This window comes from Aulostomus chinensis, chromosome 24 (genome assembly GCF_037954235.1).
Source record: "Aulostomus chinensis isolate RoL2024-O1b breed Wild chromosome 24, RoL_Achi_v1.0, whole genome shotgun sequence".
Classification (NCBI taxonomy): Eukaryota; Metazoa; Chordata; class Actinopteri; order Syngnathiformes; family Aulostomidae; genus Aulostomus; species Aulostomus chinensis.
In genome coordinates this window covers 15,924,419-15,946,826 of record NC_141343.1, presented here as the reverse complement: position 1 = coordinate 15,946,826, position 22,408 = coordinate 15,924,419, and the positions used below count along the sequence as shown (strand labels likewise).

Genomic DNA, 22,408 nt, shown 5'->3' with positions numbered 1-22,408 from the left:
CTCCTGTTTTGCTTGATTATGTGGATTAGGGACTGAGGTTTAGTGGTTGTCTTTTTGGTGTTTCTTTTCTCCATAGGTTTTAGTTAGCACTGAACTTGGGTTTTTGTTTGTTGTTTTGGCCTGAGTTCACCTGGCCTCTACTCTGTACAGCCCTGCCTACATGTTAAAGTGTAAATAGTGTTGTAGATTAACTGCCGTGAGTTTAAGTACTCCCTGTTCCTCTTGTGTTGCGCCCTTGTACCTCTTGTTGCTGGGGCGGAACACTCAACATGCTATTTGAGCCTGGCTCCCGTCCAGGCTCCTAGCTGTGGGGACAACTAGCCTACAAACCCATTTAATGGCCAGCTTTCTTTTATTGACTAAGCAGAGAATCTTGGTTCGTGGTGATGTCCCACCAATAATACAAATAATAAGCGCCGGCCTACATATGAAAAGTATAATTTTCTCAGAGTCCGGAGACAGTTGTGGTCTAGTCTAGTCTGGATGGGGCCTGGAGTCCTGGGTTTAAGGATGTCTGACCTCCTAGATAGAATCTGATGAATCTGAGTGACGGGGGGTCGTTCTGTGTCTCGTCACTACAAGTTTCCACGTGGGTTCTTGATGGATTCCATTCAGCTCCGTTTGTAACTTTCTATGAATGGCAGCATAAGAATGAGAACTGGAAAGCAGCAATCCTCCATGAAGCAGAGACGATAAGCCATCTGCTGTCTTGCCACTTTTTCATGGCGTTGCCGCAGGTCTGGTTTTAATTTAGTCTCACACACAAAAACACACAGATCCCTGCTCTTCGTTATGCTGCGGTCGGGTCTGAATGCCACTTCTCTGACAATCACCGTCCAGCTATTCACGTTTCTGCCTTTTCCCCGAATGAATGAACTGCACACAAGCACGCCGCTATTTTCCTAAAACACTTAGAATTCCTTGCCAATATAATCATGTGGAGCCACAGTTACTGAACATGTTTTTTAAATGAAGGGAAACCGAGTAGGTTTTTGGGTTCTCCATCCATTCACTCCAGTCTTGTTGACACAATGTGAAATTTGGCACAAATGTCCACTGGGACAGGAGCACGAACCAAAAAGGCTTGATGGTGAAAAGTCTCTGTCACCTCACTTGAACACGATCTGTCAGATACTTGTTAACACAAGATCTCAGGGAATTCCTTCGTCGATGCGTGGATGAACTGAAAGACGTTGGTAAACATCAAGGTCGTTGTGACATACAACAGCAGTGCAGCCCTTCATGTCCCCATCTCCCTTTTATCCCTTCAGGTGAGGCTGAGCCTGGAGACGGCACGTCCCAGGGACCAAACCAGTGCCGGTGACAGTTTGTTGGTCGGGAAGACCAAAGCGTCTCCGCCTGTAAGCCAGCTGGTGCGTCTGCTGTGGGGGGAAGACACAGCCGAGCTCCAGATGTCCATCGGTCACATCCCACATATTGTCATGTACCTGTCCCTGAAGCTGGACTCGGCGTCGCCACAGGAGGAGGTCAGTTTGTTTATGGTATTAATACTCACAGTTTAACGCACAGTTGTGTTGATAACTGATTAAATATTGAGTTCTGTCTGAACTTTCAAATTTAAACCATATTTTAGTCCTTTTTTTTTTTTTTTACCAGAAATTCTGAACTAAGTGAGCGAAAGCGCAGGCTCACCAGGGCAGCTTCAGGCATGACCCAGTATGCCTTGATGACCACTTATTTTTCCATCCATCTCTTTGGAAAGAACGGGACCTCAGGGAAACCTGATCTTAATGTTGTGGTCAACAGCACGCAGTTACTGCCTGGACATACACTGAACAGATGTACTTAACCGTATTCCTTCTTTGAGGTGTACTCTGTTAAATGAGTGTTGGAAAGGCTTTTGTTGTCCAGGAATTCCTGATCCCAGGAGTGGAAGATGTTGGAATGCTTCCGAGACTACCGCTCTGGACGGCTTCCAATACCTGCGGTGCTCCTAATAGAAAACAGAGACAAAAAGAGAAACAATTCTGTGCTACTCTTGCCCATAAATGACCTGTGGTTTGAATGCTGTGACTTGCAGTTTGGACTCCCACAGTTCGGTTTCATCTCAAAGTGTTTAAAGTGCCCTGAGATCCATTTGCTGACCGACTGCTACCACCAGGAGATGTTTAGCTCATGGCAGTTGTTACCAAACTTTTTAAAGCCCCGTACCCCGAGAAAGATCCAGCCTCCTGCCTCCTGCCTCCTGCCTCCTGTGTTTGCACCACCAGGGGCTAGGCTCCTACCGCTAACATTAATGCTAGCTCTGTCAGACATAGTAGAACTGGAGCAGACAAATTGGACAGGACTTAGGCTTCATGTTCAGTTTATGCTTGTGAGATCTTTCCAAACCACCTTATTGCTTAAGGGCCTTATTTTTTCTGACCCAGGCGGTACTGGACATACCTGGGTGTGTGTCCCAGAAGAACCCGCCCACCCATCCTACTCCCCCTCTGACTAGCTAGTACCTGGTGCCTTAGAATATTAAAGGTGTGTGAACTGAGATGAACCAGTCAATAGAAAGAGTAGAAGCAAGAGAATAGAGACGCGGGAAACATAAAACACTGGTTTATTTTGAGAGGATGCTACAGATCTTTGTGGCCTACCCTCCGATGCAGCTGTGTGCACCACTGGAGGAACGCATACCCAGCTTGGGAATTATGGGTAATGGTTGCACTTCATGCCTGTGCAGTCATGTTTGTTTCTATCTGGACCTAAAGGACACTGGGGATGTCTGGAGCCACATCAGCCAGCGGTTTATTTTCTAAATGACAGTGCAAGAACCCACTAAACTCAGACTTTGATTTTTTTATTCCTCTGATTATAGTGCAGCAGAAACCGGAGAGGTTTGCTGGTTGCGTTTTTAAGTTTCAGCTTGTTGTGATCTTTTTAGGGTACAGCTGAAGCGTTTTACGGCTGCTCGTCAGCAGCACTCGTAGGCTCTCAGCGGTCAGCTTGTGTATGGTTTTGACCTCGAGGTGCATATCTTCCTCGGGTAGTTGCTCGGTTCTTTGTTCTGGTTGCCAAGGCGTTCTATCCCCTCCTCACCCAGCGCTGTGTTCTCTTGATCCTCTCAGCGTCTCGCCTCTTATCCACCATGAATCAAAAGTGGCCAGATTCCCGAGCAGAATACTAACATCACAAACAATACCTTGAATTGGCCTTTTCATTGTCTCTTGGGCTGTGTTCCAAATATTTTTTTTCTGTGACATCTGGTCCTGTAGATTTTCAGCTTGAAGAAGTAATTATTCTTTTCATCCTGGGATAAGTACCAACACAATCATGATCTGTGCTCAGCCAAACCCAAAATGCAGACGCAACTTTCTTGGAGGTTTGGATGAATGTCAGGGTAACGCCTTAGATGAAGCTGCTTGTAACAAGCATCAATGAAGGTGATAAGGTCCTAATAATAAGCCTTTATAAGTTGCTTTAAATGTGCAAATACAGCTCTGTAATTATCATCGCATCACAAACACATTTCCTGTTGAATAACCGTTAAACCTTAACCAAGTTTTGTGTTGCTTTATTAAGATAAGTACACATTTTATTATGATTTATCAATAGTTAACTATGTGTTTCATAACAGTTTACCAAGCTTTTTGCAGCTACCACATTTTAAGTTAGGATAATACATTATTAGGAGTCCTTCATTATGTACTTGTTAACTGTTAATAACTGTGTAATAAGGCAACGAAAACCTGCTGAGGTTTTAATAATGGCATATTACTAAAGTCTTATAATTAACAATGGGTTAGCTTTTTTTTGCTATCATAACATTTAGACTTTACGTTATTAACTCCTAATACACCTTTTATCAGGACTTATTACCTTGTAATTAGCACGTATGACGAGCAACGTAAAGTGTTAGCGCCTCATGAATCAGTTGGATGAGTTTAAGCGCTCGAGTGTGCAGCTTCATCCTCGTGAGTTTCGGAGTGTCATATTCCTCCTGCAAAGGTGATTATTTGTTCATCACACCAAAAATATTGTTGCCATTTCTGTGTAAGGATGCCACCAAGTCCTCTTTCTGGTGAATCCAAATGGCAGAAATACATACATGATGCTTCTGGAGACCAAAGATTAACGATATCACAACTGGAGAAAAGGTCTGTTCATGTTTACAGCCTCCAAAAGGTATCATCCGGTAAAACCCATGTCTTCTTTATCCGACCATAAGTTCAGTCATCCAGGAACACTTGGATTTATGCTAAAAGTACCAAACTGAAGCATTTCTGCTTCTACGAGTCTCTTGACCCAGCAGCACCAGCTCAAACTGTCGGGGGGGGGAAATCTCGCCTTTCTTTGTGAAATAAGTTTGATGTTGTTTGTCAAAGAAGTTCTCGATGTGTGTTTGTGTCCAGGAAGAGATTTTGTACCAGTACCCGGTGTCCGAGGCTTCAAGCCAGCTGAAAGGAGTGAGGGGCATCTTCCTCACGCTGTGCGACATGCTGGAGAACGTCACGGGAGGCCAGATCGTCAGGTACGGAACCAGAAGAACGCAACCAACATTTCTGCAGGTTCACCCTTGAACGAGCATCAACACAGGTCAACGCTCTCTTTTCTTTTCTTCAGCTCATCTCTTCTGCTTGGAAAACACCTGGTTCATGTGGGGTACTGGAAGGAGAGCAACAACCTGCTGGTCATTGGCCTCCCAGCTGACAGGTAGAGGGCGCCCCCCACACACGCACACGCACACGCACACGCGCGCGGTTGTCAAAAACCTTGTTATGAATGTGAGTCATGTCATCAATGGAAAAAGGCAATAAATAATGAAAATGAAGAGTTATTGTTACCGTGGGGAGTTTTGCAACATCAGATTTTCAGGCTAAAGCTTGTAGGCCTCGCACGACTGATGTGGTAGTACTTTTCCGATCATGACTCACGATTTGTGGAGATGAGGAAAAACACTTAAGCTCGTGATCTGTGAAAATAATTGACTTTCATTGTCAGTGTCCTTCGCTGGCCGGATCTCTTCATGGGCCGAGCGCTTGTAAAAGGCTCGGAGAGATGAGTCATAATAGCCATCTCTGATTCTCAGCAGCCAGGTGGAGCAGGAGGACTCCTCCTGGACTCGTCTGGAAGGGACCCTCAGGAAACGGCTGTCCTCTGAGGACGTGTCCTCAAGAATGTCTGATAAACAGTCGGTGTGCTGATGTTCATCCGCAGCTTTTCAACATTTCCGTTTCTTTCCAGGGTTCCGTTGCTGTATCTGCAGACAGTGGTGGGAGACGTAGTCCGCACATTAAAAGTGATGTACTGCTCTTTAGACAGGTTTGGAATTTTTCTGTGGTTCTACTGCCGTTCTTGTGGTCGTGTGGAGCCCTGGAGAGGTAATAGAGAGAGTTTTATTAGTAGCCATGAAGAGAAAAATTGTTTAATTCATGGCAACAAGTCTGGTATGGAAGCTGCGAAAGGCCATGCTTGCAGGTAATTTCTAATTCTGTTGTCATAGCAACAAGATAAATGAACCTGAAATTATGAGAGAATCAACTTTGTTATCTTGAGTTAAAGAGAACTCTTCATAAGAGAATGCAGATGTCACCTCACGATAACAAGTTAGTTGTTCATCAATTAAAACTGGTTTTTATCAAGTCATAATGGGACAGTGCAGCTTGTTATGAGCCGTTTTAATGAGAAATAATCACAAACAGGATTATCGTTGTTGCTTGAAGATAGAACTTCTCTTAGTTAAGTTCATAGCCAGATGTTAGCTGTTGTTCAAAAAGATGACATCACCAAGCGAAGGCAGCAAGTTGTCTGTCATTGCTTCGACATACTTTCTCCATTGTCTCTCCAGGGTCCTTTGTGGTTGAAACTTCATGCCTTTTTTAATTTTTAAGACAAGTTTAGTTCTGAACTCTCCACGCCAGCGTGTTACCATGACAACCACATGTCTCCTCAGTGCGTTCTGCACGGCTGAGCACGCTCCCAGGCTGGACCACTTCTTCTGCCTGTTCTTCCAGCAGCTCATCCAGCCGTCTCGCCTGAAGGATGGCATCTCAGCCCCGCCCCCCGATATCTCAGGGACCCTCTTCCTGGATGGACTGCCGGCGGTACGGTGGCTTACGCTGCCACCAGAAATCAAGGTGAAGATGCAGGGATGAAACGTTGCCAGGGAGCTGTGGTAGAACTGGGCCGGCTGCGGGGCCCTCTTGTGGTTTCTGTGAAAACGACATGTTTCAGCTCTGACCGCTTGTTTCCATGGGTTTATTGAAACGTTCTGGAGTGCGAAACACAATGGGACAATCGTGTTATTGAGCTGTGGGTTTCTCTTTCTTACCAGATGGAGGTGGACACTGTTCTCACGGACTTTGAGTCTTCTGATTTTGGTGAAATGGTACGGTCTGGTTGACATCTTGTTTCAGTACAACTAAAGAGCTGCATGGTTTGTTGTGTTGTGAGTTTATAGAAATGACTCCGTTTGTCTCAGCTCTGCCCTCTGGTGGTAGATGGACCAAATCTTTCTGGTTACTTTGAGTTGATCCATGTAAGAAGGATCATTCATCACTTTTCTAAAGAAACAGAAACTTTGTCACTCTAGTTTTTACAAAAAAAAGCTCATTCATTTTTTATTTTTGTTTTTTTTATCGGGCATCAGTTAGTATTGGACAGTAAAAAGATCCATTTAAAAAGATGCGGTGGTTCATATTCCCTTCAAACTAGAAGCCTCCTATTTACTCTGGTCCCTGTTGCTATCCGTCGTTGATCTTGGTCTCGTCTGTCTTCTTCTCTGTCTTGGTTTCTGTTTCCCAGTCTGAAGACTTCTTCGGCCTGCGGCGTCTCTATGTCATTCTTGGCTCCTGTCTCTTCTTCAAGGTAGGTACCTCGGTGCCAGCAGCCCCATCAGGTCTAGAGTGTCTCACATCCTACCAGTGATGGAGGAGATTTGTTGCATCATCATCCTGATGGATCAAATATTGAAATATTGACACGAGGAGGAGCAGTAGTTTGCAGTGTGGCCGCTGTTACATGGAAAATAGGCCTGTTTCTGTTACGCTGTTGGGTTGTTTGTCCTATTCTTTAATTATATTTATTCTTCAATGAAACTAGAGAAACTGGCACAAACATCCACAAGGACTCGAGGATGAACTGAAAAGAATTTAATGGTCAAAGGTCGACGGTGACCGCGACCTCACGTCCATCTTCATGCAGCACCTTAGGAATGCCTTGAGGGAATTCCTAAAAGTTTGGGACTTGGGATGAACTTGAGATGTTCTGAAAGTGGAAGCTCAGCCACTGTCCGCCCCCATGAATCACACTTCTCAGGAGTGCGTCTGAGGATGTGTTTCAAATTTGGCGTTCATGTCCCCTGGGACTCTGGGGTGACCGGAAAAGACTTTGGCAATCAAAGGTCAAGCTCCCCTTACATATATGCCCTGTCTCTCCCATTCAACTTAAAGTTATTTCTCAGGAACGCCTCAAGAGAATTTCTTCAGATTTGCTCCACTAGGACTCAAGGATGATCTCCAAGATTTTGGTGGTCAAAGGTCATAGGTTAAAGTTGCTTTAACAGTGCCATCCTAGAGGCAAACGACTGCAAAGCACCATTTGTAGGTCATTTTTGTGTTATCAAGGGAGGAAAGTAGCACCAAAACTTGTTCTTAGTAGCACATGAATCACAGCTCCCAGTACTATTATTGGCTAATACTCATCTGCACGCTCCCTGCTCAGTCCTACCTGATCGCCAACCACCTCCCTAAAGAGGACCTGCTGGACGTCTGCCTCTACTGCCAACACTACTGCCTGCTGCCGCTGGCGTCCGAGCAGCGGGTGGGTCAGCTGGTCATCTGGAGGGAGGTCTTCCCCCAGCAGAGAACCGGCGGTGGCAGCGCAGCAGCCGGCTACAGCCAGCCCCAAGGACGCCACTTCCTCCTCATAGTGGGGCTGGTAAGGAAATGAGTACCCAACTTTTTTGTTTGTTTTGTCTCTTGTAACATTCGTCGATCTTGAGATGATATTTGCCTCTGCCTGTCCTCCTGTGTCCGTCCACCCAGAGGCACTTCATGCAGTGTGTGCTGTTGGAAGCTGGAGGTTGTGCTTCTCCAGCTGTGGCTTCTCCAGGACCAGACTGTGTTTACGTCGATCAGGTGAACCTGAAGCTCCAACTTTGTTTATCATTCAGTGGCAGATTACAGGAAGTGTAATGTATAGTTCTGCGGGGGTGAGGGATGTTTGTAGTCCAGCAGGAAGTTAGCATCTTCACCCTTCACCTCAATCAAAAGCTAATGGGATTGTTACATCTAGTTTTAAAATTGCTCCAAAATGGTGGAATCTATTGATGAACAAAACTAAAACATCTTCAGCCCCTGCTAAGCGCACATCTTTCACCAGCCCGTTCCTAGCGACTCTCTACAACTCTCTCAATGTCTTGAACACAGGTGAAGGCCACCCTCCTGCAGCTGGAGGTGTTGGAGGCGGGTATAGAGGAGCGCCTGAATGCTCCTGCTGCTCCCTGCCTGTCCTGTGCTGACTGGTTCCTCCCTGCTGCCACAGCCCGAGACCGCTTGGACAGCCTGGCGTCTTCCACCCCCGTCCTCAGCAAGCTAGCCGGAGCAGTCAAAGGCTCCTCCCCGGGGTCCAGAGTCCGCAGCCTGTTTGGGGAAAAGGCCCGGAGGTCCAGCCCTCCGAGGAGCATGTCTGATGGTGGGAGCGAGGGACAGATGGACGCGGGGTCAGGGTCAGGCCTCAGTCCCCATTCCACGCCAAACTCAGCAAGGAAGCTTGGGGGACGACGGGACTCGCTGGGATCTGGAGGGTCAGACGGGAGCGGAGGCAGCGGAGGTCTGTTCAAGGTATCAACTCCATCAAGGTTTGGATGTTAGAAAATCTCAGTTTATTAATAAAAAAATGTAGCACAATTTCAGGGCCACCACTCACAGGTCAGAAGCAAAGGTCTGTCCATCCACTGGGACTTGAGGATGAACTGAAGAGGTTTATGGAGGGCAAAGGTCACCTGCTGTGATCCGGATTTCTCTGGAACTTATTTGTATTTGGTTGACAGGTCGACTGGGGCTTGAACTTAGAACTCATGTTTTTGTGGGTGATGTTTTGCCATCAGATCCCCAGGATGAAGCACCCGAACCCGTTCCACCTGGGCACCTTGAAGAAGACTCTGACTGAGCGGGAGACAGAGGAGATGTATCACACCACCAAGTATGTAAATAAGCTTAAAAAAACTTTTTCTCACGCATCATCATAGAGTCAAATTAAATCTCCGCGTCCTGTACAGGCTAACCTCCGGCGCTGAGAACACCTTGTTCCACTACGTCCTGATGGAGAAGGTGCAGGGAATCTTCATCGCTCCGACTCACAGGGAGGTGGCGCAGCTTAGCGGCTCCATTCACCCGCAACTCATCCGCAACTTCCACCACTGCTGCCTCTCCATACGGGCGGCGTTCCAGCAGAGCCTGCCGGCCAGGGTGAGGCCAGAATTTAGAGTTCCTGGAATGCTAACACTTCCTGCGCTAAGCTAGCTAGTGGGGTTGTCAGCTCCCTAATGCAGCACAGAAGAAAGTTCAGTCCAGGTTATGTTGCTGTGATGGTGTTTTCAGGGCCGGCGGGCAGCAGACCAGCCTCAGGGGGCTGGGTGGGGTTTGGGCCCGGTGAAGGAACACGGCGTTCTGTTCCAGTGTAAACCTGAAAACTGGACTGATCAGAGGAAACCTGCTCCCACCATGACGTACTGGGTCATCGGGTACGTCAGCGCTGACTGAAGAACTTCAATAAAATCAGTTTTACTTCTTAATTTACCTTATTCTCGTTCTTTCAGGCGGATGCTGCTGGAGCCCGTCCCGCAGGAGTTCTACGTCTGTTTCCATGACTCGGTTGCGGAGGTTCCAGTAGAAATGGCTTTCAAACTCTCCTTCGGTCTGGCTTTGTGACGCCGACGTCGTAGCTCAGTAACACAGGTCAAACTCAGTGAGAGGGGTTACTGTGTGCCTCATGTAATAACATGTTTCCCAGCAACACTTTGTCCAGAAATCTGTGTGTCTGTGTGTTCTCGTAAAAAGCCACTCAACACTGAATACCTCAACATGATAAAAAAGTCTGTTAAGAGTTTGCTGCTGTCACATGATCTCAGCTGGACCAATGAACATGACCAGCATCTCCACGGCTACCAGCTCCCATTCATGTGCTCACAAGTTGTTTTAGGCAGTGTTTCCCACTGCAGGTTCTAGTGCTCAGTTCTGCTAATTTACTTCCAACTTGCCTGTGTACATCTACTCATAAAAGTACACTCACTGAATACTTGAAACAACCCACACGAGTGCCAGTCACAGTAACGTTACATATCATTCAAGTGCTGCATTTTCAGTGACGTGCGACTAACAATAGTAGCTAAGATTTTCCCCCATCATGTAGCTTGGTTTTGCTGTTGAAAATATATTTAAATTCCTTGTAAAAGTCTTACAAAGCCTCAAGCTGCAGCCTGAAACTGATCTCAGAACATCTGATTCCAGGTGCCTTTATATTTTTTTATGGAGTCAAAATACAGATCTGACCTGTGACACGCGTGGGCTAATAGAATTGGGTCACTTGTACCAGGAAGTGTAAATGAGGCCTCAGTTTTCTTAATCTAAGCATGTGAGTGCAGTTTTCTATGGAGTCCTTTGTTACAAAGCTGTATTGAATTAAAGCATTTCTATTTTTATTCTTTCTAAACAAATGTGTGTGTCATGGATGACCCTGTTGAGTCTTAGCACTATTTACTCTCAACTATTTACAAAAACATACACAAGTGCAAAATTAACTGTTATGAAGTCACAAAATCAGCTCAGTATGGGTTCAACAATGACCTCAATCATAAACGTCCTCTACAACAATCTCATATTTATGTTACATAATCAGTCACTTGAGTTATAAAAAAACAAAGAGGCCAACCCTTTCATCTCATGAATCCTTGATTCAATACTGCCCCCTGCTGTTCTGCTGAAATGTTGCACAAATGTCTCCCTGACTCGCCCTGATCATTGCAACTCATTTCTCATGGAATTCACAGTGTAGTGTCGGTGTCCCCAGAACACCTTCCCAAAACAGACGTCCCCACAATGTGAGTGTTTAAACACACAAGTCCCCGTAACGGGGCAATAGGAACATACAAGTCCCCACAACGTCAGGACAGATGCGCACCCTCAAGAATGGTACCTAAACACTGTTCTCTGATGTTTGTTCTGCTTTGCTATGAGAGAAATCAAGCTAATACATTTCCTTGATATTACATAAAAGTACGAAACTGTCATCAATTTTGATGAAGAGTCCTAAACTGAGTAAAATACATTTTGACTAGTTTCCATGGTGTTTCTTGGTAAACCACACTTCATTTTTTTATACATTCATTTTTTGCAGCTGAATTACCATTAGCGCTGAAGCTAACTACTGGTTTATGCTACACTTACCTTCAAAATGAGCAAGTCAGATTATGTGGCATTGGAATTGCAACCTTCTTTCCTCTGTGTGTGTCATTCTTTAAAACGACTGATTGAGTGGAAGCTTTGGTGACTAATGGCTGGCGTATGTGAGGCCGCAGGTCACTTTTGAAGAGTCACATTATAGTTATGGAATATTTAATGTTAAACCTGATACACAAATCTTGTATGACACAAATTGTGTCCCAGAACTTAAACCCCGCCCTAATGGGGCAAGCAAACCTCATATTTTCCTAGAAGTAAAACTCATGGAAAAGTACCAACCTATTATTACTCAGGTTATATGTTGAAAGTATTTCAGCTCTGACGCATTTCCTCTTTACATTTTTCTGGCAAACACCGCTGCCAGCAGGCCTGTCCTGACCTGACTCTTGCTAGGGCCCCGAGGGCCCTGCTTACTCACCCACCTAAGGACCCCTCTGAGTGGGTATATAAGCTGCTGAGGAAACCGTTTCAGCTCAGACAGAACCACTGTCGGTGCGATGGCGCTCAGGGCTTTGCTTGTGCTGACTCTCATCTTTGTGGGGTCGGTGTTGGGACAAACAGGTGACATCATCTTTAGAGAATGGCCGACCATTCAGGTGGCGATGAAGAAGGTGGAGGATAAACTGCAAGACGTAGAAAGATGGCAAAATAATGTTGAAGCTCTTGAGGCCAGGCTCAACGCGACGACCGAGGAGTTCATGAGACAGAAGTTTGAATTCGATGCACTGAAGAAGGAAAACAAGGGTACGTTGACATTGTCACATGTGCAGAACATCTGGTCAAAATTATCAGTAATAAAAATTCTGTATTTTCTTTACAGAGTTGCAAATGAGACTGAACACTACAGAGGAGGAGAGTGACAAGCTCAAGCAGACTACAGGTAAAGTCAAACTTGCTTTTACCTGCAACTGAAATAGAGTAAAATAGGAGGGAAAAACAAGCTAGCTTCCAATGATTTTGTTAAGCTTGGAAAAAAAAATCCTAAAACTGGCATTTATTTGACAGTACATCTTTCTAAGTAAATGTTAGCCTCTTCAACTTTTGTATATGAGCTCATTTTTGGCAATTATCAACATTGGAGGTATCCAAAACCAGCAACTGTAACTGCCAACTGTTTTTATAATCACTGATTAAATGAATTTACTTACTAATTTTTAGCATTTCTCCATCCTGAGCAGCTCACATTGCATTCTCCGCCTCTTTGGTGAATTCTGGAGAAATCTACAAAGGACCTTGTGAAGACAAGATCCTGGTTTTCAAAAGAATCTTCACGAACTCTGGCAGCGGCTACGATCCAGAAACAGGTACATTCATGTCCGAGAATTGGGAATCAAGTTTGTCAGGAGCTAAAAATTGTTAATGTCCTGAAGTGGGCAACATCATAAATCTGCCACAGGTATTTCAAACAAATAGAACACAAAATTATTGGTTGCTTATCTGGTCTCTAATGTGTCGAACTGAATGGAGTTTTAAGCCAAAGTAAAGATTGATATTTAGAAAATGTAACTGCAACAGGTTTTGGATGTTGCAGGAACCTTCACAGCGCCAGTCAAAGGTCTCTACTACTTCAGCTTCAGCACCTACGGCTACAACACTCACGTCTTGGGGGCCGCCCTAATGAAGGACGGCGTCCGTCAAGTCTCGACCTACGACAGCCCCTCGGCTGACGGCTCCGACAGCAGCAGTAATGCCGTGATTCTGGAACTGGACGCTGGGGATCGGGTCTACATGGAACTGTGGGAGAACGGCAGAGTGTATGATAACCCTAACGGACACACGACCTTCAGCGGGTTCCTGCTCTTCCCCGTGTAGACACGTTCTTACAGTCCCCCCTTTATTTCCTAAATAAGATCATATTCAGTCATTTAAAAAAGCTTTGAAGAGAAAAAGGAATACATCAAACTGGATATTTTTTGGCGATATCTGACTCTACTGCTTATAGAACACAATTTAAGTAACCATAGGGGAGTGAGAAAAAAAACTCCAGAATGCGTGAATACATATATAAAATTCACTTTAGATTTCAAAATAACCTTCTTTTAAAAAAAGGGAAAAAAGCATTTTTTTTCTCAGCTTTCTGTCCAGAAATGCCAGATTTTGAAGAAACCACCCCCCATTCAAGTGTTAATTTTAAAAAAAAAAAGGAATGGAAGGACTTGCAATGAAAAAATTTCTCTTTTTGAAAATAATTTGTTCTTTTTAGATTTATCTGTTCAGTTTTATTCCTGCTCACAGTGTGAGTTAGACTGGGACCATTAGAAATTAGTTAAAAAGTTTAAAAACTCTCCCACTAGTTGGAAACAAGTAAAAAAAAAAAAAACAAAGGCAAATATGTGCCATTTTTATAGCGCCTCCCTACGAAACAAAAGGTCCCAGAAGGTGTGTCAGGCCCAAGGAAGGAAACAACAGCAAACCAACGCATCTTCATTTTCCATTTGGTTTTAATGGACGTAACAGTTTTGGAACTTTCTTTAGAATCATGAATGCAAAACTATAAACTACTGACTTCCCACTCTTCTGCACGAATCCTTGTACACATCCCTGAATCTTCTCTTTCATGCAGTTAGACGATAGTGAGGCTATTTTACCTCCATACACAACAAATGAGCCTTTTTACAGTCGGACATTTGGTGGCAAACACAGCAAAACAGCTCGTATGTCGTTGTTGGGCCCAGGCATCTTCCCCATGTTCTCCCATCTTTGGATAACAGGGTCGTAGCGATGGACCATCTTTGTGTCGCTGTAGTCCTCCTGGCTGTACCCCCCCAGCACGTAAAACTTCCCCTCTAAAACGGAACTTCCTGCTCCTACATGTGGTACCGGCAGAGGCATGAAGGCCGTCCACGAGTCGGCCGCTGGAGTGTACATCTCACATGCAAGCTGGTCGATGATCGTTATGGGTTCTCCAATGGTGATTCCACCGGCCACAAACAGATGGTCACCCAGCGTCTCCATGCAGTGGCTAGCACGTGGTGCAGTCATGTTTGCAAGGTAGGTGCTTCCTGTTTCTGGGTGGTACCGGAACATAGATGCAAGACACGGGTAGTCACTGTTGAGGCCTCCTGAGATGAAGATCTGGCCTTGTAAAACCTTTGCAACATGTCCACTGAGAGATAAATCCAATGGACGGACAAAGCTGAAACAGAAAATATAATAATTAATATGACGATAAAATTCTTCAAATTAAAATTTAGAATTACAAAAAAGGCTACAATTTTGAGTTGAACTGCCCAGATGGAATCAGGCAGTCACATCCGTGTGACCGCAATATCTCTCAGACACCTTGAGGGACTTTTGTCAAGTCTGACACAAACATCCACTGGGACTTAAGGATGAACTGAGAAGATTTGGCGGTCGTAGATGAAGGTCACTGCCCACACACGTAGGCATGTTCTGCCCCATTCTCATTAATTTGACATCTGAGGGAACAGAGTTGGCACTGGGATTACTGGACTGACCTGTCCAGAGTGAGCCCCGCCTCTTGCCTGAAAGCCGCTGGGATAGCGCCCCCCCCCCCCCCCCCCCCCCATAAAGTGGGTCTCAGGGATGAATTAAAAAGATTTTGGTAGTCGAAAGTCACTGTCCCCTCACAGATACCTGACATTTCAGAACCGCGGTCAGTTTCTGTCGTATCATTTCACTTCAGAACTGTGGCATATTTCGCTAAAAATCTTTGCAACCAAAACCAGCTGATAAATGCCTCCTTTAAATATTTTTACAAGAACATACAAGACAATCAGTTTTGGACATAACTCAAATATCTGACTGACAATTTGACTACAAAGGGAAAATATCCAACAGCGTAGATGGCATACTTTGCAGAGTGAAGATTGTCGTGTACCTCCAAGAGTTGTCAGTGGGGCAGTACCGTTCCACACTCTCAATATAGTCCGGGTCACAATGTCCACCAATGGCATATACGCTCCCATCTAGGACAACCACGGAGAAAGAGCTTCTCCTTTGATTCATGTCGGCCAGTCGCTCCCAGGAGTTCTTGACAGGGTCATATCTACAAATGTGGTGAGGACGAAAGTGAAATCACCACTTAAAACTTGTCAAAGACGCACAAGTTTAAGACGACTTACCTGTATGCTGAATTCAGGGTGTCACCAATGCCATAATACCTCTTGCCCCCTAAAATGTACAACAGTCCTTTGAGCACAGCCACCTCGTGACAAAACCTTGGTGGCTCTGGGGTCTCTCCCAACCTTCTCCACTCCATAGCCTTTTTAATCCCTGTATGGTTCATCAGGGAGTTCCCGAACCAGAGTTCTCTGCTGATGCTACGTTTACTCAGATCCTCACTGATCTGGTCACCTCCAATCAAGACCAGACTCTCTTTTGGCAGGTAGATGCGACACTGTCTCTGCGGCACTGTCTCACTGGAGCAGAAATCATCTACAACTGATTCATAGAGTTCTGTGAGACCATGTTCAGACCACATGTTCAGAGATTGAACTTCTCTGAATTCCTTAAATGTCATCAAGGGAAAGTTGATTTTTTTCATGAGTTCTTTGGCGAGTTTCAACCGTTTCTTGGGTTTAGCCTGGATCCAGGCCACCACTGCTTGGAAGACAACTAGCTCAGAGGGAACGCAGAGAGAGTAACTGCTCAGGTACTTGAGCAGTTGTTTGGCTGGCAGGTCTTTAAATTTTGAGGTGCATGCCACTTTTTGGAATTGCCGCAAGACAAAATCGTTAGCAACTTCAAGGAGATGTTCCATTTCATAGGCTTCAGCAAAAGATACTACATCCAGGCAGGAGTTAGGGTTTATTTCTTGTTGCAGGAAGTTAAGGCACAAGGAGAGGGCAGGCTGGTGCTGGAGCTGGAGGGAGGTGCTGGTGAGCTCAAAGACACAACTCCAGCCAAGGGGGAGAACACCGCTGTAGGAGAAGCCAATCAGAGCCTCCAGGTCTGACGCCAGGAGGAAGGGAAGAGTGACACGGGACTGATGGGATTCTTTCATACCCAAGCTGAACATACCACGGAAGTAATCGCTGCTGGCAGCCAGGATGACTCTGTGGACTGAAGGCAGGATGGAGACGATGGGAAAACATGTATTACCAGCAAATGCCATGAGATGGTGCTAGCTGCACTGAAAATTAGTGTTCCTGGCTATACAGACTAAATCCTACCAAAACCTATAAAGTTGATTCTGAATAATAAAAACAAACTGGAGGTGAACATGTCTGAGAACATATTTGACTGCTGTAAAAACAGAGAAACCCTGTATCGTAACTTTAGAAAGCAAAGCCATGACTGTGTGCTGTGGTTAAGTTTAGACCTGTACAGATGGGGAGCTCATTAAGTTCAGCTATTTCTGTTGGTGAAAGAGGCATAAAGAGGCCTCTTCAGTGGTGACTCAAATTATCCTACCATTTTTTATAACATTAGTATTTGCAGTTTTCTCCTACGTGGGTAAATCCACTAAAAATACTGGGAGGGAATGAGTTTGACTTTCTCTCTGTCCTCCCAGTGTGTTGGTGTCTTCATATGAGTTACTTCAGCCGGTTGATCCGTTCAACAGCCTTTGATAGCAAATGTCCTTTGGCGTGGGTGAAGTCCAAAAAGACAAGGCAAATTTAGGTAGTTGTGATTCAGCCATACCTTTGAAATAGCACCATTGAGTCAGAATTGTTCTGTCGTTCATTCTCAAATCTTGGCCGCATCTGTGTGTTTATTTGGCCCTCGTCCACACCACGCAAACAGTTCATCATCAGCGCGAGCTGACATCACTCAGCATGTCTGCTTGGTGGCTAGCGGCTTGTTAGCATGCATCATTAGCAAAACCGTGCCCTGCTGCGTAGCTCTAGAACCGTGGGCCAGGAGCAAGAGATCAACTATATTTATTCATTTATTTCTTTATTCGAGCTCAAATCCAGATAGAGCCGGCTGGTAATGTTCCCACAACATTAGCTAACAACAGCTGAGTTCGAAAGATGTGAGAGAAAAGGTTTTAATCCAAGGATGCTAAATTTGTATTCTGCTCCCACAACCAACACCTTTTGTATGTTTTTAGGGAATTTTACCCTACCATCAGGATGAACATTCTGGGGAACAAATTAAAACTTCACCCTATGAATATTACCAGGATAGTGCGCATGCTATTCTCAGGTTTAATTTTGTTCGCAACATTTTCACAACAAAACATTATAGCTGCGGTGGTTTGGTTCCTAATCAGACCTTTAGTCCCAGCCCTGTCTGGACTGTCAGGAAGTTTTGCATGTGTTCCTGAGAAGAGCAGGAGGTTCTTGGTGTGTTTTTCTCTGCAGAGGTCTGTTGTGGTGTACCGATCGCTGATGTTGAAAGACATTAGTTGTGTTATCCTGGAAAAAAATGTGCTAACTGTGCATCCAAAACGGGTCAAAATGTGTTTCAACATGGAGGTCAAGCCACTAAATGCCATTCGTAGCCCGTCTGAGCTGAGGTCATAACACCCTCTCTCCTTCATAAACAAGCCAGATAGTAGTGGGAGGGGTTTTTTGTATCTGGTGTGAACAGTGTATTCGTATTCACATGGTATCGTCTTGGCTAACGCTAACATGCCTCTCATTTCTGTCCACTCACCGTGCAGTGATGCCCCAAGAGCTTCTAGTATGACATCACAGCCAACTTTGTCCATCCACAGCTGTTTGATGGACTTAAGACTGATGACCATTTGCTCCTCAGCAGAGATACTTCCCTCTTTTTTCTCTCTGCTAGTTTTTCCGGACTTCTCTTCTTCCTTTGCGCACAGATCCAACACCCGGGGGGCCCCCAAAGTTTGAGCTGCAACTTTTACTTTGTCCAAAGGGCTAAAATGTGATATGTGTCCCGTGTACGCAAACTCCACAATGGCCTCCAACCCATCGGGATCCACCTCTGGACCCAAACACATGGACCAGCTGTGCACTCCTGAATTCGTGTTTGGATCGATTCCATCGCTCAGACTTTCCTTGACGAGGGAGCTGACGGCAGCCAGGACAGGCAAGTGTACCAGGAAGCTCTTCCCATCATTGGTGCTCAATGTGAGGTTAGCAAGGAGCGAGGAGTCCCTGAACGCAGTAAGACATTGGAATATAAGTGTCGCGTACTCATCTTTGCAGTAAATCTTGACCACATTCTCTTCATCGCTGTGGTCATCTTCAGTTTCTCCCTCGTCGTCATCTGTGGACTCGTCTTCAGGAGTTGCACAAGGTTCTTCTGCCATTTTCTCACAGCACAGCTTCTCATCAGGAGCTTTCAGTTCTTCAGGATTGAGAGAATCTCTGGCACATTTTTCCGTTTCGTATCCTGAAGGATCAGAAAAGTTTGCTTCCTCCTCGAGTGTTTCTTGGTTTTGCTGAATGCGCTCATCCTCAGATCTTCTACAGTTCCTGAGTTCTCTCAGGAGCTCTTCTCCTTTGTCTTCGTCCTCCATCTCCTCAACTCCCCTCTCTTCACTTCCTCCCTCGTCCTCCCCTTCCACCAAATCCCCTGCCTCTGTCCCCCTCTGAGCTTCCTTGTCCATCACTTTGTTCGCCTCCCTCTCCCTTCCTTCCTCCTCCATTCCCTCTGCTCCCTCACCATCACTCTCTTCCTCCTCCTCCTCCTCACTTGATTCATCATAATCAATCTTTTCCATGTCACCATCTCTCACCTCCACTTTAGCCCAACGCCTCACCCTCTCCCTCCATCTCCTCCTCCGTTTCTCCTCCATCTCTCTCTTCAGTTCATCCCACTCCTCCTGCTGGCATGGATTAGGGACTTCCATGCTGCCTGTTTCAATCCTGCAACCTCCAGGCAGATTTTAGGTCACTTAAAGAGGAAGTTGTGTGTGCAGTAGTAATCCTCTCTGTGGATGTTGTTATTGTTGCAGCTCTGTCCCGTCTGCCGCCTCCAGCTGATCCTCTCCTCACTCTCTCTCTCCTGATGAATGTGAGACAGTAGCCAGCCTTCCTCCTATAACCCAGCAAGCTTCTATACACAGTCAGGTACTGATATTCTGTACTGTTTAAAGTGTTAAGCTCAGGTTTGAGGCACTTTATCCATGACCAAATTTTACATTTGCTACCTTTTTTCCTTTAATTATCTCATATTGCAGTCTATTCCTGTGACAGTGCATGACAGTCCTCCTGTAACTTCATACACTGATGCAAGTGATATGAGGGGATCTAGACCTGGAGGCACTTGGACTGATGACTCCTCCAGTCTTGGCAGATACTTTTATTCTCAGCCATATGACTTGGGCTGCAATATTAAATGCCTAGAGGGTCAAAAGATGGGTCGCATTGCTCCTCCACATCCAAACATCGAGGAATCTGGGTCAAGGATCGAGAGACATGAAAGGAAGAAGTAGAAGGCCGAGGGGCGGCGGGGGGGGGGGGGGGTAAACAACACATTTACACCTGTCACTTTTTGAGCTGTCAAAGAAAGCAAACAGCTGGGTCACCCTGGAACCTTCGTTTGAGGAATAGCTGAATTGAACTCACTGGCAGCTCACAAATATGCTCCTTGTATTACCCCCTGGTCAGAGTGGATGTTCGGGGAAAAGCTCTGGAAATTAAAGAAAAGTACTTAATACACAGGTTAAGCAGACAGATTTAGGGAGAGATGATGGATTTAAGGTAGATCCAAAAGTTTTTTCCATGTTCAGCACAGAGGTGGTGACACGAGAGAGAAAATGGACACAAACATGTCTGGATGATGCAACCAAGACACCCTAGAAACGCCTCACGGGTAGCGAGGGTGGTCAATTTTTCTTGGATCATTTTGTTAAATTCGTTCCTCAGAAATGTCTGATTCATGACACTCTCCTCAGCCTGCAGAACTGTTCGAGCCTCTCTTTTTGCAGTAAAAAATCCTACTCTTTTAATAAACTGAAATGGCGTGCCAGTTGCAACGGAGGAGCCTCATGGAAAATTGAACAGAAAACCAGAGATGTCACCAGTTCACCTGCCTCAAGTGAGGGGACTGTGGCGTGTGGGAAGAGCAGGGAAGGTTTTGCCTCAGTTGGGCCAGAAGGCACAGCTCTGATTGCACGATCGCGGATACCAGCCGATGAAACGGGGTTTCCTCAAGAGGGTGGCTGGCATCGGCCTTGGGGATGAGATGAGTTCCATCATCCGTGAAGGACCTGGAGTAAAGATGCAAAAGAGCCAGTACGGTGGTTGGGGCGTGTGGTCAGGCTGACACCTGGGGTGGTGTTACAGGCATGTCCAGCTGAGAGGAGGCCGCAGGGCAGGCTGGGGACCGGATGGAGGGCCTGGGATCACCTCAGGATCTGTCAGTGATATCTGATTGATGGGCCCAAGGAAAAGGAAGTCTGAGGTTCCCTGCTGGAGCTGATAACTCCAAAACCTGCCTTGGAATAGGCAGTTAAAGGAGGACGGATGGCAACGTTTGCCAAGTCCGTCACCCTTTTCTGACACAAGAAACGTGCAATCGAGACATGTCGATGGACTCTCGTGGTGAATGTTGGAATCTTTGTGAAAGCTGTGGAAGAAGGTCTTAAGAAGTCCTTATGTCTTTTGTAGGAGTGGCTGAGAACCAGAGAGTCTGCAATGTTCCATTCCAGCTTCTTTTTTATTTCAGGGCAGTTTGGACAATAATGTGATACTCAGGTTCATACTTCAAGGCTTATTGGACATGGACACAAAGTCCTAAGCTTTATTTCTATGGGTGAGAGGTCAAACCTTCAATCTGAGGTGTGACGATGAGTTCTCCCCTCATGAACACCACTGGAGCATCACCTTCATTCTGTCAACATTTCTACTGGACGGCTTTTGAAGCTGGAGCAGCATGAGTGGGCGCACTAGCAAATGAAACTGGTGGTGCCACTTTAAAACACACTCCTACCTGAGGACAATGACTGCTGTTCTCTCAGCCACACACACACACACACACACACACACACACACACAGGGAGGTTCAAATGAGTCAGGTTCTATTACTCAAACCTACGCAGAAAGAAAAGTTGAAGGCATTTAAACAAGAAAGAAACTTGAGCTCACGATGTTCCGGTGAGGCAACATCTCTCCTCTCGGTCCATCTTTTAACACACTTTTTTTTAAACCATAAATCCCCCCTTTTCAGCTGCTGCATTCAGGACATCCTGGAGGGGCGTTCTGGCTATTGTTGTCTAACCTCTGCAGGGTTGTTAACACCATCAAGTCCTTGAGTTCACAAGTGAGTCCAGGCGTGAGTGATTGGTCCTGAGAAGCCTTCGAAGTGCCCGACCACCTCCCCTGTTGTTTGACATTTTTGACCCTCCTCTTTAAAACCACCTGTCCTCTCTGTCCAGCCTTACTGTCCTCTAAAATGTGCCCCTTGGTCTTTGGGTGTAGGTGGACAGCTGGAATTGGCGGGTGTATCTGAGAAGCCCATTCATACAGAGGCATGTCCCTCCCGTAAAGACCATCACGGGAGTGTCAATTCCTCAGACCAAGACTTGATGGTACATCTGAAGGACAAAGGACACACCAGTCTGAGAGGTGAGAGGGACGGAGCCTTTGGCTGAATGCTCACAGTGAGCCTCTAGCAGTGAACTGCACGATGGGTCTGTAATTATTTTGGTGTTTGCTTCATTCAAGCTGCAGCTACACTCCATCTCTGCCTCATGGTCAGTGGAGCCAGTGATACCCGCCGCCCGGGAGGCCATGAACAAACCCAGATCAAGAGGTCGTGTTGCTCTTCACTACTGGATGTAGTTCAAAAACCGCGAATATACACCATTATCACAGTGAAACCATGACTCGTGCAATACCTTGATTGACAGGCAGGGCCATAGGTTGCATGATGCCACTGAACACCAAAGCTGTCATCATGACTACATGCACTGCCCCTTTATCTGGGGAGTTCCCTTTGCTTAAGGGGTCTTGGGTGGTGTGATATCACAAAACTTCTCTTGACTTTGATGTCTGGGTTCCGTCTTTAATCCTGTTATCGCTGACCCCCTTAAACCCCAGACTTGAAACTCAGCACTGCACTTCCCCGAGTCGCCAGCAGCACACACGCGCCAACGGTCGTTCACGTCATGG

The 22,408-nt window shown here is 45.8% G+C and overlaps 3 protein-coding genes across 6 annotated transcripts in view; 2 read left to right on the top strand and 1 right to left on the bottom strand.

The window, feature by feature from the left end:
* The window catches only part of intu (inturned planar cell polarity protein), a 30,848-nt gene extending 19,146 nt beyond the window's left edge, over positions 1-11,702 (top strand). For 2 of the 4 annotated variants that reach the window (XM_086197881.1, XM_086197879.1), the window contains exons 4-17: positions 1,272-1,487; positions 4,362-4,480; positions 4,573-4,662; positions 5,194-5,271; positions 5,903-6,086; positions 6,284-6,337; positions 6,754-6,816; positions 7,672-7,887; positions 7,995-8,087; positions 8,379-8,792; positions 9,059-9,153; positions 9,230-9,419; positions 9,552-9,694; positions 9,770-11,702. In XM_086197881.1, coding sequence (XP_086054007.1) covers positions 1,272-1,487; positions 4,362-4,480; positions 4,573-4,662; positions 5,194-5,271; positions 5,903-6,086; positions 6,284-6,337; positions 6,754-6,816; positions 7,672-7,887; positions 7,995-8,087; positions 8,379-8,792; positions 9,059-9,153; positions 9,230-9,419; positions 9,552-9,694; positions 9,770-9,881 — 2,067 coding nt within the window. In that variant the 3' untranslated portion in view covers positions 9,882-11,702. The remainder of the gene's footprint in view (positions 1-1,271; positions 1,488-4,361; positions 4,481-4,572; positions 4,663-5,193; positions 5,272-5,902; positions 6,087-6,283; positions 6,338-6,753; positions 6,817-7,671; positions 7,888-7,994; positions 8,088-8,378; positions 8,793-9,058; positions 9,154-9,229; positions 9,420-9,551; positions 9,695-9,769) is intronic. The other 2 variants (XM_086197882.1, XM_086197878.1) reach the window with 2 other exon arrangements.
* A 121-nt stretch (positions 11,703-11,823) lies between these two features.
* Positions 11,824-16,618, top strand: cbln11 (cerebellin 11). The gene is made up of 4 exons (XM_086196736.1): positions 11,824-12,155; positions 12,232-12,291; positions 12,590-12,715; positions 12,943-16,618. Exons 1-4 carry the CDS (start codon positions 11,909-11,911, stop codon positions 13,221-13,223), a joined length of 714 nt encoding a protein of 237 aa, XP_086052862.1. The 5' UTR covers positions 11,824-11,908; the 3' UTR covers positions 13,224-16,618.
* LOC147238910 (kelch-like protein 33) lies at positions 13,926-19,231 on the bottom strand. The gene is made up of 5 exons (XM_086196574.1): positions 18,987-19,231; positions 17,979-18,851; positions 15,497-16,436; positions 15,253-15,420; positions 13,926-14,547 (listed from the first exon to the last, which is right to left on the bottom strand). Exons 1-5 carry the CDS (start codon positions 19,141-19,143, stop codon positions 14,025-14,027), a joined length of 2,661 nt encoding a protein of 886 aa, XP_086052700.1. The 5' UTR covers positions 19,144-19,231; the 3' UTR covers positions 13,926-14,024.
* Between the last annotated feature and the right edge of the window lie 3,177 nt (positions 19,232-22,408).

Coding starts and splice junctions, on each gene's coding strand:
- cbln11 (XM_086196736.1), top strand. CDS start 11,909: ATGGCGCTCAGGGCTTTGCTTGTGCTGACTCTCATCTTTGTGGGGTCG. Junction 12,292..12,589: donor CAAGCTCAAGCAGACTACAG/GTAAAGTCAAAC, acceptor CATCCTGAGCAG/CTCACATTGCATTCTCCGCC. Junction 12,716..12,942: donor CGGCTACGATCCAGAAACAG/GTACATTCATGT, acceptor TGGATGTTGCAG/GAACCTTCACAGCGCCAGTC.
- LOC147238910 (XM_086196574.1), bottom strand. CDS start 19,143: ATGGAAGTCCCTAATCCATGCCAGCAGGAGGAGTGGGATGAACTGAAG. Junction 15,421..15,496: donor ACCCTGAATTCAGCATACAG/GTAAGTCGTCTT, acceptor CCACATTTGTAG/ATATGACCCTGTCAAGAACT. Junction 14,548..15,252: donor CCCACTGACAACTCTTGGAG/GTACACGACAAT, acceptor TTTCTGTTTCAG/CTTTGTCCGTCCATTGGATT.